We start from the raw sequence: 15954 nt of genomic DNA on the forward strand, positions 1-15954 counted from the left end.
CCGATTTCGACCCATTTTTGAGGTTTTTCATTCGGCGTTTTCGTTTGCATTATATGTGCTTTTCGCTCCCTTTCTGTCCACTCCTTCGCTTATTCCCTGTTTTCTATGTATCAGAGGCTTGTATATCTATACAGATGAGACTTGATACATAGGAAAGAATGGCTTACTATGTGCAGTCGACGTTTTTCCCCCTCCCTAGCAGACGAATTCGACTGCGCTGCCTGCTCCTTTCGGCGAGCTTCGGAAACTTTGTTTTACATTCTCTGTGCTTCGGAAACTTAGTTATAAAATAGAGAAATTAACATTCTCTCTACATACTCTCAAGTAGGTCCAGTATGCTGATGGTCGTGTCATCACCGGTGCTCGTCGTCGTGATCCCATGAATCATCATCTGCGTCATCTTCACTGATGGCTACCCATTCCTTACCGCATCAACTTCAAGATGTCTCAACGCTTGTGCTCCCTTCTACCTATCTAGCCTCATTTCTCCTCGTACTGCCAACAGTCATCCTAACTCATCATCTGACCGCATCCTAAGATCCTCCGTTGTTCCATCAACTCTTTACGACCTTGTTCCTCCTTCTGCACGTGTAGAAACACACGGCAGAAGGGCGTTCACCAACTATGCACCTCTTGTATGGAATAAGCTCCCGGTGCATGTTCGCTCCTCCTTTTTTCTCTCTTCAGCTTTCGCACTGCACTTAAAACTCACTATTTTCGTCCCGCATATTAATCTGATTTCCCTGTGTCAGTCTTGAGCCAAGAGGCGCGAGAAGATATATTATTATTATTATTACATGGCTAGTGGGTTGGCTAGTGTATCCCCGGAATAGCTCCTCCCCTACGTCATGGGGGCGGAGATCAATATCGCCATGCAAAGCCAAGCTTCTGGAGCTCGCCGAAAGGAGCAGCGCAGTTGAATTCGTTAATTAGGCTAGGTAAGCCTAGACGCCCAGGTAGCTATTTTACTTTAGGATGATTCCATATGAACACGACCAAAACCTGTGGCGACCATCTCACCGATTTGATCGCCATTAGGCTTTTTCGATTCAAGACAATAAAAAAAAATCCTAGAGTGAATTTGAAAAAAAGGCGCGTTCGTCTGGCGCGTTCGATTGAATTGTTTAAAAGTCTGCTTGACTGTATATAATCATTAATTTTTGTTTTAGCATATTGAAATGCGTTTATTGGCTGATTTATCCATCAGAACATGTTGTTTTATAAATAAACAATTTTTTTAAGAACAAGTGCGACAAAATCGAAGGTTGCGCCAATAGGTGGCGCGAAATTTAAAAAGTGAAAAAACGACTGTTTTTGATTCGATAAAAAATTAAATTAATCTCGACGCGGATTCATAAAAAGGTAGTGGAAATGTCAACGAGGCTATTAGTAATGTGTAGTAAAAATTTTAAACTCGCATCTTAAGTTTAAAATATAATTTTTCAATTTTAAAAGTACAAAAAATGCGATTTTTCTCAAAATTGACGTTTTTCAACTTAAAAAATCGGAATGATCTACCAAAAGAAATTCTTTCATTTTGTCAGGAAAGACAGCTTATTATATCTGGTTTATCACAAAAAAAGAGTTGTGTTATTTTTTGTTTAGGAAATATTTCAAACAAACGACAGCGAGTTTTTGTAATCAAAAACTATCAAATTTTCCCCTACAACAGTCAGCAAACGTTTTTTTTTTGCATTTAAGTTTCTTTACATCTCTAGAATCTATTTGAAGTAAAAATTATCATTCAGATTCGAGTTGGACAGCCAAAATATTATTAATAAATTTTATAGAAGAGGGAGAATGGGACGAATGGGGGAGAAGAGGAAACGTGGGTCCTCTTTTTTCGTACGCCCTCCTCTCTCCCATTCGTCCCATTCTCCCCGTTCTCGCGCTAAAAAAAATGCCCAGCCATGCTGCGTTGCCAGATAAAACGGCAAAAGAAAACAGAGCCCTATAGCCAGAGTCATTTACTATGGTTACGGCTCTCAACGTAATGGCTTCCATAAGCTTTTGGCGTTGTCTTGATTCTGTCTTCTCCCAAAAAAATCCTGTCACCTGGTGGATGTGTACCAACACCACGTGTCAGCCGCCACCGTTTACTGCCCATTTTAATTTCTAAGTTCTAACAGAGCTATAGATACCTGGTCGGTTCATGGCTGTGTTGGCTTCCCTATCCCGGTTTCAGGGTAAACGTAAGCCGATTTTCAGAGGGTTTTAGGGCGGAGCTTGTCAGAAGTTGTGAAGTGGAAAAATGAGACAGCGCCATCTAGTGATAAGACGTTGACTTTCAAATAATACTTTCGGCGGCCATTTTCGTGTAATATGTGAATACGGCGGCCATCATCGTGTATTACGTGAATGAATTCTAACCATAATTTCTGTAAAAATGGTTGGCAGGTGTGCTGTTCCTGATTGTAAAACAACATATTACAAAGGAAATCAAAAAGAAAATGATGTTACTTTGTTTGCAGTTCCTAAAACTTCATTATCAAAATGGCAAGAACTAATTCCATGTAGTAATTTGACGAGCACCTCACGTATTTGCTCCCGTAATGTTGACGAAAGTGACTTTAAATCAGGGATTGAAATTTTGAACGTGTTCCATCCTTTCAAACGTAGGAATCTTAATGCTGGAGCAATTCCCAAACATTTTCTGATAAATGGTATTGATATTATATTTCCTGTATAATCTGTAATGCACAGAAACTGAACCGTTTTCATTTTAGATACATCTATTCGACAAGCAATGCAAAATGTTGATGCTTTCAAATGGAGAAATAACCTTAATGGTATTATTACATAATTTTATTTTGTTTAATATTAAATAACGCAATTCTTAAATATGTATTGCAGTGGAAGCTAATGCTAGCAATGCATCAGCAAGGAAATGACCAAAAGTAGACAAAATACCTACTACGTCAAAGAGAAAAAAATTTGACAGTACAGGTATTGATAATAGTTCTCTTTATATTTTATTTTGAAGAGCAATTGCTTTAAATTTAATCTTATAGCACCCTCCATGGAAGTTACCTCTACTATTGAAGAATCAATGGACATTCACCAGGCTGCTGAAGAAACAATTTTTGATCCACTTCCTGATGTAATGAACCAAAACGTTGCTGTTGTCATTGAAGATTCGACAGTTACATCACCTTCTATGAAAGCAAGCTCTACTAATTTCAAGTCTAATTTTGTGACATTTCAGTCACTAGTAACTTTATCAATGGTACCAAAGAATTGGATCTGACTTGTCGTCAGATGGCGCATGTTGAAAAATCAAAAATAGAAATTGAAAGTTAAAAAAAAATTTCTTCGCCTCCGACTTGTCGTCAGATGGCGATTGATTAACATAAATCGTTTTAGTTCATTGACAATCGTCCATTTTCATTTTTATTAGTTCTCTAGATATTAAAAATAATTTCCAACCCCGTTAAGATCCCGTGATATGTATCCATCACTTTCACTCTTCCTAGAACGAGCGAGGGCCATGGCTCTTGATCACGTGTTTCCACATTTTTCGAGAATAGCCACCCAGTAGTAAAAATAACACATTTATCCACTGCTGCGGAAAGCGCGGAAAAAATGAAGGGGTAATTAGTGGCGATGCGAGCGGAAAGGAGTAAAAAAAAGTAAATGACAAGGAGGTCAAGAACAGTTTAGACGGGACTGGCGGAACTGGCGTAACTGAACTGCCGGAATGAACTCAACTGACTCCGAACGTCACTGGACTTCTTTTTACTTGCTAGTTCTATTTATTATTACATTTTGAAATGTTGAAGAATGGGGCGCATTTTTAGTAGCGTCAGCTTTTGGCCTTGGCTTTTTCATGAACAAAAGGGGGATTTTTAGAAAGGCATAAGGTTTAAATTCTTCTGGAAGTTATGGGTCTAGTTTGTGTCGGTTACTCTTGGCCTTGACTCTTTTCAATAGCGAGGGTGACTTTAGAAAGTCAAGTGTCCCTTTTTACAAGCTATGAGCCTGGCGGAATCCTTACACTGAGAATAACACGTACCATGTCATTACATATTTTTTTTTACACAACCAAACAATAACATGTAAAAATGTGAGGACACTTAGAAAGATAGGACACTTAGATAAGACTTAGAGGTTTGACAGTTGGATACTTCTACCTTTTTATTATTGTTCACTTCTTGTAGAAAAGTAAGCTGTGATTGGCCAATGAGTTTTTCATATACCCTTCCTGATTGGCTGGCTTCACGTAGTAGGTGACACACTCACTAGAGGCGCTCATTCCAGTTTCCAAATCGGCTTACGTTTACCCTGAAACCGGGATAGGGAAGCCAACACAGCCATGAACCGACCAGGTATCTATAGCTCTGGTTCTAACAACATTGATACGTTATTACAATACTTAGTCGTTATAGGTTTGGTTGGCTATCTTAAATCTTAATTGGTTTCCACTTAAAGTGTTGTAAAATACTTAAATTTTAGCAAAAAGAAACAAAAAAGAAATGTTCCCCGGTGGGCCCGAAACCACGTTCCTCGGGGTGCTACTACAGTGCTCTACCCACTACACCACTTGCTATTGCTATTCCACTGTATTTGGTTCAATCAGTTTGTAATATATTTGTACACTGGCTTATCTTTCGTCGTTTCATTAAGTTGAGACTATCACCGCTAGATGCGCTCCGACATGGAAGAAGTCCGAGGGGGGCGGAATAGAGTTTGAAGGAGGCATGTCCGTAAAGGACCCATCAAGACGACGCCATCTCCGAGAGAATCTTCCGCCATATGAGTCGCACAACCATAAGTCATGGCGTCCGTTTTCTAGCGTTATAATATTCTTGCCGTTTGCTTTGTATTTTTCCCGGATGCATTTGATAAGCTGGGCCATTTCACTGCTATTGCCGATGACTTTGCACGACTCAGAATCTCGGCTCATGGTGGTCAAAATGTCCTAGACACTCAAATCGACTCGACTCGATTTTCTCATCTCTTTAGCGATGATCTCCATATTTGACAGCAAAGTCTTTCACCTCCATCAAATTTCTCTGCAAACTGTCGTCAATCAAAGCCATCCACCGATCTTTAATCCAGGGGTATCGAAGCAAATTCTTCAGGATGTTTCTTAATTGTGTTTTATCGTTCGACTTATCTTTGAGTTTCGGGTGGCGGTGAACGACCAAACAAAGAAAGTGGTCGGTTCTTTCCTGCCCGAATTGGACATCAAGGACATTCGTCAGGCGAAGGGCAAGGTCGGGCACCGAATCGACGGCCAGCTGGACGTAATAGCGTATCACAGATGGCCAATCGTTCAAAGAAGCGCGCTAGAGAAACGGCCCAATACAACGTCTTCGCGCGTGTAGCAGATAATGAAGTTTAAGTGCCGTTAACTTGTTTGTCATCAACTGGTTTGGGATGCCCGCCATTTCCTGCCGGATCCAAGGCCGGATCTTCTGGTAGAAAATTGGCAAAAACTACTCTGGCGCTCCGGGCGGTGCCACCATATTAAACAAGCGGTCGGACGAAAGCGAAACTCTTCATTTTGATTTGATCCTCTTGGCACTTGTCGGTAAGTTGGCCGAGTAAATTCTCAATGGCGAAAATGGCGAGCATGTCAATCCACGGGTGAGGTCGACATCCAGTCGAGACGGATAGACACAAGTCGAGCGGGAATTCTTCAACATCTTTGAAGAATTTGCTTGTCTGCTGGACGGACAATTCTTGATTCGCTTCGTAGGGTTTTAGTGAAGAAACGACGACGTCACGTATCCAGCAATCGAAATTGATGTACGATTTTTCGTCTTCGTTGAAACTGTCGTAATCGGTGATGGAAAAAGTTAACTGGGCGTCCTGGGCACCCAGCAGGTTACCAAGGATATTCATAAACATAAGCGGAGAACCGGAGAACAACCCATGCTAGGACATAACCACGGAGAAGGGGGGAAAAGCATAATGTCTGTTAGTCAAGGGTTTCCCGTGACGTTCGATATGCTCTCACGAAAGAGGAGCAGAAAAAAAGCTGGGAATATATAGGGAAGAAATTATAACTGCCAATAACACAAACCAAATAATCAAAAAGTGATCGGTTCAACCAAATTAATGCATAATCTTATTTAAAAAACCGAAAAATGCATTTTCTGTTCACATTTACTTAGTTAAAAACTCACAGATCCTCCCCAAATCTCTCTATTTAAAATTAGGCGCTTAGGATGCAGCGTTGCCATTTTCACAATTTACTGAAATTTCCTAAAATTTCTTACACACCTGATGGCCCCAAGGCCCCAGATTATGACGTCTGTCTGTCGGAAATTAAATAAAGTTGATATCCCTCTATTTTTTAAGATATAGTTCAGATTTTCTTAACAAAGTGTATTTTTTTACGGTTCCCGCCGACTTCGGGATCGCGTCACGCTTGAACCGGCTTGAACGCCCCGGCCGCCAGTCGACAGACTTGGCTTTTCGTGTGTGTTATACCCCCCCTAACCATATTTTAGCTTCAAACCTTTTGCTAAAGAAAAAACATTTTTTGGTCACCCAGCTCCCAGACTATTAGTAAATGGCTCTGGCTCTGCTTGCTATTATTTGGTATTTTATTTTATTTAAATTTTTGAAAACCACAACGATTTTCCGAACCTAGATTTTTAAATTAAATGTATTTTATTTTGAAAATACGTCAATTTTTTTCAAAGAACACTGTTAAGTGACTAAGTGTTTACGTTTATTCGTTTAATAACTTGTTGAGGTTTGAGGCCAACCCCCTCTTTGGGGAAAATAGCGCAACGGTACTCGGTCGTCAGAACAGCTGTTTGCCGACTGGCGACTGTTAAGTATCACAATTCACAAGAGCATAAAAATTAAAAAACAAGAAAAATGGCTACACTTTTGCATAGAATTGCCGTTGCCGTGGAGAAATCTTTGCAATCTGGACGGGTACTGTTATTTAATGTTATATATTAATTTATTAGTAATTAATAAGAGATTTTTTATCGATATCTGATAAGATCAATCTCTAGCACAAATTTGGTAAATTTTGCTATCAAGAATTGAAGTTGAGCAGAAACAAATGAAAAATAAGAAATAACAATTATTTTTTATGTTTCTTCTATATAGATTTTGCGTGCTACTACGGCTTACGCCAAAGCATCATTGGCATTCGAACAAAGGCGGAACTTAAATGTTCACGAATATGTTAGCTACACTCTACTGCAACAAGAGGGTATTACAGTTCCAAAATTTGGTGTAGCAAGGTCCAGAGAAGAGGCCCAGAAGATAGTTGAAGAGCTAGACTGCCTTGATGTGGTTGTGAAAGCCCAAGTATTGACTGGTGGAAGAGGAAAAGGACATTTTAAAGGTGGCCTCAAAGGTGGAGTTAAAACTGTATTTTCGTAAGTTTTCATTTTTCCTACCTTGCGCAATCTTTATATGTTGATTTGTTTTCATTTTTTTATTGAATAACAATTTCAGTGCTGAAGAAGCAGGAGATATAGCTTCAAAAATGATTGGTGATTTGCTAATTACAAAGCAAACTGGTGAAAAGGGCAGAATCTGCAATTCTGTTATGATTACTGAAAGGAAGTATCAACGAAGAGAATATTACTTTACTATTATGCTGGAGCGAGCCTACGGTGTAAGTTTATTTTTCATTTGTTTATTCCAACAATAAACTTATCAATATTTCTGGAACAGGGGCCAGTCCTTATTGCATCCACACATGGTGGCATGAACATTGAAGAAGTAGCTCATGAAAATCCTGAAGCCATTATCACTGAACCTGTTGACATTATTAAAGGTTTTTTTAAACTTGATTTAATAATTTTACATACTTTTACATTTTCTTGCTTCTCCTTAGGGCTAACAAAAGAACAAGCACTCTTGGTGGCTGACAAGTTGGGTTTGACTTCAAAGCGCGAAGAAGCCGCTGATATGTTCATTAAATTGTATAACCTATTCATTAAATATGATGCAACCATGATTGAGATTAATCCATTAGCTGAGGATCAGGACGGGAAATGTAAGGATCAGTGTTATGTATTTTAAGTTCTTTTATAACTATCCATATTATAACCAGTGATGTGCTTGGATGCAAAGATGCGGTTTGATGATAATGCTGATTTCAGACAGTCGAGTGTGTTTTCATATCGAGATTGGACTCAGGAAAACTCACAAGAAGTTGAAGCTGCAAAGTTTAATCTTAATTATATCGCTCTTGATGGTATCTTATGCAGTTATAAGGCAAATACCAGACAGTAAAAAAAAAATTATTTTTCTCACACAGGTGACATTGCCTGCTTAGTAAACGGTGCAGGACTTGCAATGGCAACTATGGACATAATTAAATTGCACGGAGGAGAGCCAGCCAACTTTCTTGATGTCGGTGGCGGGGCAACTTCAGCGCAAGTTAAAGAAGCCTTTAAAATTATTACGGCTGATCCGAAAGTTCATGCTATTCTGGTCAACATTTTTGGCGGCATCATGCGTTGTGATGTGATCGCAGAAGGAATCATAATCGCCGCAAACGAATTGAACATCAAGACGCCAATTATTTGTCGGCTTCAGGTATTGAAATTTCACTAATTCTTCATTATTGGAAAAAAACTAAACCAAATAATTGTTTTGTTTCAGGGTACAAATGTTGATGAAGCTAAAGTTCTTATTGCTAATTCTGGACTAAAGATCTTGCCCTGTGACAACCTTGATGAAGCAGCTAGGCTAGCAGTCAAACTATCAAGCATTGTTTCATTAGCAAAGGCTGCAAGATTAGATGTCAATTTTGAAATTCCCATTTAATAACCATTGTTTTAAAATGGGATTCTATTATAGGTCTCTAGTAGATTCAATCATCCTATAACCTCATTTCTCCAGTGAAGCAAGAGATCATGTATGTATAACAAGGCACTGATTGTTTAGTACTGATATGGAAGCAGTATGTTAATACAGTTACTGATATCTTCTTATAAAACAAATAATAGATTTGCTTTTGGAACAACATGATACTAAACATCTCAGCATAATTTCTGTTCTCAACTTCACATCTCTTCTATCTTTGTTTGTTCCTATTGTAAATTAAAACTATAAAATACATAGTTCATAGTGCTGTGAAATATTGGTTTAATCGTCATCGCTATATAATTAAAAATATTAAAATTTAATGAAAGACTAATGATTGGGTCATTGGTTCTATTTAGTTTTATGTGGTATGTAGGCCTACCGGTATGCACTGTCTGACCGCAAGAATAGGCTACTAATATAAAGTGTCATATTTTTCTGTTTCGTGAAGATAGCCTACTTCCGTTAAGTTATGATAATCATAATCCCGATTATGTAGCAGTCCTGGAAAGTTATATACTATCAGACATTCAGACGAGAGAGGAAACAATTAAATTCGTCTGCTAGGAAAACATGGCGACACTTGAAAAGTCGAACATTTGTCGCCTTTGTTCTGCAGATTTTGACAATGGAATTCATATATTTGAATCAAATAATTCTTCTTCACAACTGGATTTAATTATCAACCGATATTTACCTTTAAAGGTTAGTGAGCACTTCATGTAATTTCATAACTTAAATAGGCTTTTTATTGAGTATGTTGGCGATGCAAAGCGCCATTATTTTGAATCGTCCGACTTCTGTGCTTCATGTTTTGTTTTATTACCCGTTTTATAGTGCTTCATGTTTTGTTTTACCAGTTTTACATACATACGTATTTTTTTTCATTTAAACAACGGTAAAATAGTTTCCTAAAATAGTATACAAATTGTTATTCTCATCATCATTTAAGTACAGCCTCATCTTGAGAAATTTTTGAAATGCATTACAGAAGGAATCAAGTATAATCTGTGATGATATTGATTATCTATTGTAAATTATGTGTGATGTGTGTATGTTAGTGTGTGTATATTTTCAGAATGGTATAAAGAGCATTGCATTACTTAGATCCTTGATGATGGAAAGCTACCCCGGCAGATTTGTCTATCATGCAATCAAGCAGTGAAAGATATTTCAACATTCTTTGATGTGTTGACAGCTGGACAAAGAAGATTGCGGGAACTATGGAAAGAACAGGTACAGAAGTCATACAGCCCTGCTTTGATAAAATCCTCATTTTATGACTTCAGGTTGAAGCACTAAAGAAGGAAAAAAAGCAATTGGAAAGAGCTGAGAATTGTACAGATATAAACAGTGATGCAGAACTAATCTTAAATCTTGGTAAAAACCAAATTGATGGAAACGCACCATCTCTAATTTTTCCTACATATATTATTTTGAAAATATGCCTTACAAGCTAATCAACAACATGTCAGTTGATCTACTATGTTAATAATACTATTGCCGTTTGTTACTTTTAAACAGATGACCAACCGCTATTCGATGGCAATCATACAATTAGCTTAGCCATGGAGGGTAGAAAAACACCACGTCGAAAACCAGGACGTCCTCGGAAACCAAAACCAACTGAAGTTGAAGTTGAATTTCTAATTTCGGACAATCTACAAAAGTCCAACGAAGAGCAATCGGCAACAGAAGATATCGTTGATCCCGAGCAGGTGAGCGTACGCAATAAGGTGGCCTCTATTTTAAAATCAAATGTAGATAAGCTTGAGGCATAGGATTTTAATACGTTTAGTGTAACTGTTTACAACTGGGAGAGTTACAACTATGTTTTTAAATTATCGTTTTAGGCTCTGGAACTGATGTTTAAAGAAGCGGAAGAAAAACGACTTACTTCAGGAGAACTTTCTCGCATGCGCCGTCGCCGACGACTACCACAAAGGTTTTGAATGTTTTTAAGACTTGTCATACATGCAGTATTTAATTCGCAAGTTCCAATATCGAACAGATTTCCAGGTGAAGTACAAGGGAAAGAATTAGAAGCAATCTTAAAAGACGAGGGGGTGATTGAACCAGATGAAGAAATTGAAGAAAATCTTGCTGAAGAAGAAGACGCTGAAATTGAAGCAATTGATCTTCAGTTGAATCGAGAAAACCAAGATGAAATTCAAAGAGAGAGCGACGAAGAAAATGCCATTAGTACGATTGCGGTGAGGGACAATTTTTAAGTTTTTACGCCAAGATACGGATCTGTAGTTAATTTACAGTGTATGGATAACAAGAAAGTCTTCTAACATGTGTTTAATTTACAGGAAGAAAGTGAAGGCGAAAGTTCAGTGGCCCGCAGTCATATGCGCAAAAATACGCCGAAACCAAAGATGAAGGGTAAAGTTGGCCGACCCAAGAAGCGACGCTTTATATGTGAATATTGCGGAAAGTCTTTCCTCCATTCTGGGCATTTTGAACACCACATTCGCACTCGACATGAACAATCCCAGTTTGTATGCCTGACGTGTAACGAAACGTACGTTACAAAGGAAGAACTAGTGTTGCACCAAAATGAAGTCAAACATACAGGAGAAGGAATTTCGGAAGTTCAGAACATGGACGAAATTGACGGAGATTTAGATGAGTCTCAGGTTAGATTCCACAACATTTTCAGTTTTAGTGACAGTTAAGTTGTATATCAATCTTGAAATACAAAACAGGGCACAGAATTTAAATGCGCATCATGCGAAGTAGTTTTCCCGCAGCAATCTGCCCTGACGAATCACATAGTGGAACAACACATCACGGAAAACAACAACGTGTGTGATGTATGTGGCAAGACGTTCTCGCACCCGAGCTCGGTCGTCTACCATAAAGAGGTAATTTGTGATCTCTGTTAATTCTCGTACATTACTGCCAAGGTCGCGTTATTTATTCACAGGTGGTTCATAGTAAAAGTGCGTATGTGTGTAAAATTTGCAACAAGGGCTTTAAACATAAGCAGCTTCTGCAACGACATAGTTTGGTGCATTCAGATGATCGACCTTTTGTATGCGATGTTTGCGGCGCTACATTCAAGACTCGGGCGAATTTATACAATCATAGTAATATTCACAGTGAAGAGAAGCCTTACCAGTGCACATTTTGCGACGCCAAGTTTTCGCATAAAACTTCTTTGATCCTACACACTCGATGGCACACCGGTGAAAAGCCATACGCGTGTAAATTCTGCGACAAGAGCTTTTCCCAGGTATTTGTAAATAAATGCGCAGAAATGTCATCTGTTGTCTAATTCCCTCATTGGTCCAGGGAGGAAATCTTCAAGAGCATATGCGAATTCACACAGGAGAGAAACCCTTTGGCTGTGATGTTTGTTCGAAACGTTTCACAACATCTTCACAGCATCGGTTACACATGAAGGTGAGAATAATTATTTATCATTCTTTTGAATCTGATCTTTATGCCACTATTTTTTTATCGAATGGGTTCAGAGACACACCGGGGAGCGACCGTGGAAATGTGAATACTGCGGGAAAGATTTTCTTCACAAAGATTCCTGGAAGTGTCACCTTCGTCGGCATCGTGGTGAAAAGCCCTTCTCTTGCCCTAACTGCCCTCGGACATTCACAGAACAATGGGCACTTAAAAAACACGTCCGACTTCACACCGGTAAACAATTGATCACAAAAAGTTAAATACTTGTATTTACGCTTTTATTTTGCAGGAGAGAAACCTTACTCATGCGACATTTGCAACAAGGCCTTCTCTGACTTGTCTAATCTACAGAAACACAAAAAGACTCACAAGAATCAGCAGTCATCAATGGATGACGTTACTATCACAACGGCTGCTTCCGCCTCGAACGATGAATCGGAAAATGCACTCTCTGCCCTGACTGATGGACAACACATCTTTTACGTGACAACTGATCAAACGCAATTAGTACGATTAATTAGTACGATTGGTTCAGAAGAGAGCGGCTTGATGTCAGATGGCACTATTCAGTATTCATCCATGATGGAAAATGGAGTTGCTATGGTACAACTGGACGAAGAAGAATCACGGCATTTAAATGTCGAATTGCAAACAGATCAGACTGATGATTCTGAAAGCGTCTTGGCCATTGTTGGAGATGATAACACCGACCAAGTGCGTCAAGCTATCGAAATCACTACTGAAGACGGTCGGCGTGTCACTCTGCTCATCCCGGCCAATGGTGATTCATGTGAAATAGCTCCTGACTATTAAATATTACGTCAAAAGTAAACTTGTTTTGCCATTGTCAACAATCCGTATTGGATCAATTAGTTCAATATTGTTAAACTTGAAATCTGACAAGCCAATTTTTGCACGGGATCTTTTGATGCATGAAGTTTAGTGTCATTTGTACGTCCTAACCAATTATGTCAATGACGGACGACATATTCGTAAGTTAAGTATCAAAAATCCTTATTGCGCCTCGAATCCTTTGCTTCAAAATCGATACTTTACTTTTATTTCAAAATCGATACTTTACTTTTATGTGTGGCATTTCCAAGAGTGATTGATGCCCAAGTTCCAAAATAAAGTCCACCAGAGCTACTACGCAATATTTCGTCTTGTTCTTTGCAACTTTATTTCGTTGTGGATTCAATCTACTCTTAATTCAACCAACTTTTCCATCGTCAGCCGATCGCCAGAAAACTTTCCTTCGATTTCCCAACTATTGAAATAGGATTGAACGAAAACTTCCAATAAACAAAATAATTAAAGTTTTTTTTTTTTTTATTGTGGGGAGGGAGGGGTCTTACTCGTGCGACATTTCATCGAATAGTAACCAGTATAAAAGCGGTGGCCGTAAAGCGAAATACTTAGTGTAGTCGCAATTTTCCACCTCTACAATGGGATCGTTCTTTAGGATATTGATTTTCCTTTCGTATTTTTTAGGAACAATGTTGGTCAGTTCACGCGTTTCTATTAGCTTGTTAGAGAAAGAAAGGCAGCAATTGCACGGACTGCAGTTGAGAGCTTCTGCCTTTAACGTAATCTACAGCATATTTACCTCCAAGGTTTGTTTTGCATAATTAACATCTGTTCAATTCCAGTTTCCACCGTGTCTCTCTATTGTAAAGAAGCCGTCAGGAAATGTGACGTATTTTGGTATCTGCCACGATATCGTTAGTTGGATCGCAGAACATTTTCATATGCAGTGGGTTTCGTGTTTTCTATTTATATTGAACCCCTTGTCAGCAATTATTATTGTTAAAATTTTAGGTTGATTTTCGTCCCGACTGATGATACAGATATAGTCCGACATGGAATAATTCCTGCGCTCATCAGCCAAATTGTGAAAGGGGTAAGTATTTTCTAATTAAGATAAAACAACAGATATACTATAAGTTTACTTGATAAATAAAATTATTCGTATAGGAAGTGGATATAATACCATACGCATTTGCTCCTACAACGTCGCATTTACTCCAACTCGATTTTACCATCACGCTTCGAGTAGAGGATTACAATTTGTTACAGCAATGGCCAAAAGAAGAGAGTCGGCTTACGGCTTATATTAGACCCTTTTCATTGATGGTAAAAACAAAAGGTTATTTTTCAAACTAGAAAACTCTGTCACGTTTTAATTTTGTTTTTTCTAGGTTTGGATTTTGTTCCTTATTTCAACCGGAGCGATGATCCTTTGTATGTCTATATTGACTTATTATCACCAACAATGGAGTGAAAATTGGAAGTGGAAAAGTTTCACAGATAACATTGATCTTCATGCAAATTACGTCATTACTGTTATCACGGGCCAAGGTATAGCCTAGCACATTAGAAACGGATTAACCTCCATATTAATTTGATTCCGATCGAATAAAGGCAATCACATTTCTTCAAAAACAAGATTTTCCCTACGCCTTGTGGTAGGTTTGTGGTGTCTGACTATGGTAGCCCTGGTAAACGCTTACACGAGCACTTTGATGTCATATTTGACGGTGCCCAAACTTAAACCGATTGTGAACACATTAGCCGATTTAGCGGCTAGTCTTGATACCCAAGTGACAGTGGATTTCGAATCGGACCCGTCAAGGATATTTTTGGTATAGATTACTACAACACAAAGTTCAATGTATATGATTCCTTATTAATTTTAAGTGAGTTGTTACAGGATGCTTCAGTGGGTCCAAATGTAATTATTGGCGACTTCCTTCGTAATAATCCGCAGTTTCTTGTCAAAGGAAGTCTAGAGGGATTGAAGAATGTTTTACACGAAGGAGCTACATATTTCGCGGTAAATCATTTAACTCTCGTACTCGTTTTCACCAAGAAACAAGAAATCATGTCGTGTTTTATTCTTATAACTTTTTACTCTTTCTGTTAATTAAGAATCGCGCTGTTGTATATTACTTCATGGCGATGGATATGAAAAGCCACGGCAAATGTCGTTTGACGTCATCAGATCCCATTCCCTACATCCGAACTTACTCATTTGGGTTACCCAAAAATAGCCGACACAATGCCATCATCAATCACGAGTTGGAAACGATTATTTTTCGACCGGAAAAAAAAAATTCTTCTACGTACTTTTAAAAAATATTTTTTCTTCGCAGTTTGGAGTATTTGCTGGAAAGTGGCCTACTTCCTTTCTGGTTAAAGCGGTACACACCCAATATCGATAAATGTTTGGTAGGTAAGACAAAACCACAGAGACGGATGATGCCTTTCACACTGCTGGATCTATCCAGCGCTTTTCTATTTCTGGGCATCGGTGTTGGATTGTCTTTTTTCACGTTTCTTCTAGAAGTGATGACACAGTTTAAACGGAAGCAACAGAACAAAATTCGCCGTGTATTGGTTGCTCAGCCTTTGTTGTTATAGAACTTGAATTTCAATATTTAAAGATTCAAGGTTCTTACAATTAATCGCTAGTCGCAAAAAAAAATTGCTAGCTCACATTATCGTCATACGCTGTTAACACGAAACATTTTCTTTATAATTTTATATGAATGTCGTGCAATAGCTAATCAGATTAAAATTATTTTGCCATTTATCTAAGTCAGCAATAAATGTAACAATTATGTCATTGACAAACAGAATATTGAATGACTTTTCATTATGACCCTTACGTGTCGTTATGTAACAATCTAAGTTCTCTGTTTCTATCACTCGTCCATTCTTATAGCTTACGTTGAAAAC

At 38.4% G+C, this 15954-nt stretch overlaps 3 protein-coding genes and 1 long non-coding RNA gene across 6 annotated transcripts; all 4 read left to right on the forward strand.

Annotated features, from left to right (window-relative positions):
• The first annotated feature begins 2136 nt into the window (after positions 1-2136).
• Positions 2137-3221, forward strand: LOC124200330. The gene is made up of 3 exons (XR_006877269.1): positions 2137-2663; positions 2727-2946; positions 3012-3221. It is a non-coding gene; the product is annotated as an uncharacterized LOC124200330 (long non-coding RNA).
• A 3513-nt stretch (positions 3222-6734) lies between these two features.
• Positions 6735-9065, forward strand: LOC124199253 (succinate--CoA ligase [ADP-forming] subunit beta, mitochondrial-like). Its single transcript, XM_046595002.1, has 8 exons — positions 6735-6894; positions 7075-7349; positions 7429-7591; positions 7651-7753; positions 7814-7975; positions 8033-8176; positions 8240-8520; positions 8587-9065. Exons 1-8 carry the CDS (start codon positions 6835-6837, stop codon positions 8749-8751), a joined length of 1353 nt encoding a protein of 450 aa, XP_046450958.1. The 5' UTR covers positions 6735-6834; the 3' UTR covers positions 8752-9065.
• A 238-nt stretch (positions 9066-9303) lies between these two features.
• Positions 9304-13370, forward strand: LOC124199251 (zinc finger protein 879-like). 2 transcript variants are annotated; one of them, XM_046594998.1, is made up of 12 exons: positions 9304-9495; positions 9898-10026; positions 10080-10170; positions 10315-10508; positions 10644-10735; positions 10802-11003; positions 11106-11432; positions 11502-11660; positions 11723-12031; positions 12091-12201; positions 12273-12450; positions 12506-13370. In XM_046594998.1, exons 1-12 carry the CDS (start codon positions 9364-9366, stop codon positions 13027-13029), a joined length of 2448 nt encoding a protein of 815 aa, XP_046450954.1. In that variant the 5' UTR covers positions 9304-9363; the 3' UTR covers positions 13030-13370. The 2 variants fall into 2 exon arrangements, with proteins under 2 accessions (XP_046450954.1, XP_046450955.1); XM_046594999.1 differs by lacking the exon at positions 10080-10170 and having other exon boundaries at positions 9358-9495.
• LOC124199252 (glutamate [NMDA] receptor subunit 1-like) lies at positions 13334-15906 on the forward strand. 2 transcript variants are annotated; one of them, XM_046595001.1, is made up of 10 exons: positions 13334-13636; positions 13708-13802; positions 13866-13969; positions 14035-14116; positions 14191-14349; positions 14415-14574; positions 14638-14858; positions 14927-15049; positions 15145-15293; positions 15369-15906. In XM_046595001.1, the coding sequence occupies exons 2-10, from the start codon at positions 13713-13715 to the stop codon at positions 15634-15636; spliced, it is 1356 nt and encodes a 451-aa protein (XP_046450957.1). In that variant the 5' UTR covers positions 13334-13636; positions 13708-13712; the 3' UTR covers positions 15637-15906. The 2 variants fall into 2 exon arrangements, with proteins under 2 accessions (XP_046450957.1, XP_046450956.1); XM_046595000.1 differs by having other exon boundaries at positions 13502-13802.
• Positions 15907-15954: the final 48 nt, after the last annotated feature.

The sequence above is a fragment of the Daphnia pulex genome, chromosome 8 (genome assembly GCF_021134715.1).
Source record: "Daphnia pulex isolate KAP4 chromosome 8, ASM2113471v1".
In the NCBI taxonomy this organism is placed as follows: Eukaryota; Metazoa; Arthropoda; class Branchiopoda; order Diplostraca; family Daphniidae; genus Daphnia; species Daphnia pulex.

Excerpts from the sequence above, each read along its gene's own strand:
- LOC124199253 (XM_046595002.1), top strand. The coding sequence starts at position 6,835 with ATGGCTACACTTTTGCATAGAATTGCCGTTGCCGTGGAGAAATCTTTG. Across the intron at positions 7,976-8,032 it reads TGAGGATCAGGACGGGAAAT|TGATGTGCTTGGATGCAAAG; the intron begins GTAAGGATCAGT and ends TATTATAACCAG. Across the intron at positions 8,177-8,239 it reads TAATTATATCGCTCTTGATG|GTGACATTGCCTGCTTAGTA; the intron begins GTATCTTATGCA and ends TTTCTCACACAG.
- LOC124199251 (XM_046594998.1), top strand. The coding sequence starts at position 9,364 with ATGGCGACACTTGAAAAGTCGAACATTTGTCGCCTTTGTTCTGCAGAT. Across the intron at positions 11,433-11,501 it reads GAGATTTAGATGAGTCTCAG|GGCACAGAATTTAAATGCGC; the intron begins GTTAGATTCCAC and ends AATACAAAACAG. Across the intron at positions 12,032-12,090 it reads GCGACAAGAGCTTTTCCCAG|GGAGGAAATCTTCAAGAGCA; the intron begins GTATTTGTAAAT and ends TCATTGGTCCAG.
- LOC124199252 (XM_046595000.1), top strand. The coding sequence starts at position 13,662 with ATGGGATCGTTCTTTAGGATATTGATTTTCCTTTCGTATTTTTTAGGA. Across the intron at positions 13,970-14,034 it reads GCAGAACATTTTCATATGCA|GTTGATTTTCGTCCCGACTG; the intron begins GTGGGTTTCGTG and ends TTAAAATTTTAG. Across the intron at positions 14,117-14,190 it reads TCAGCCAAATTGTGAAAGGG|GAAGTGGATATAATACCATA; the intron begins GTAAGTATTTTC and ends TTATTCGTATAG.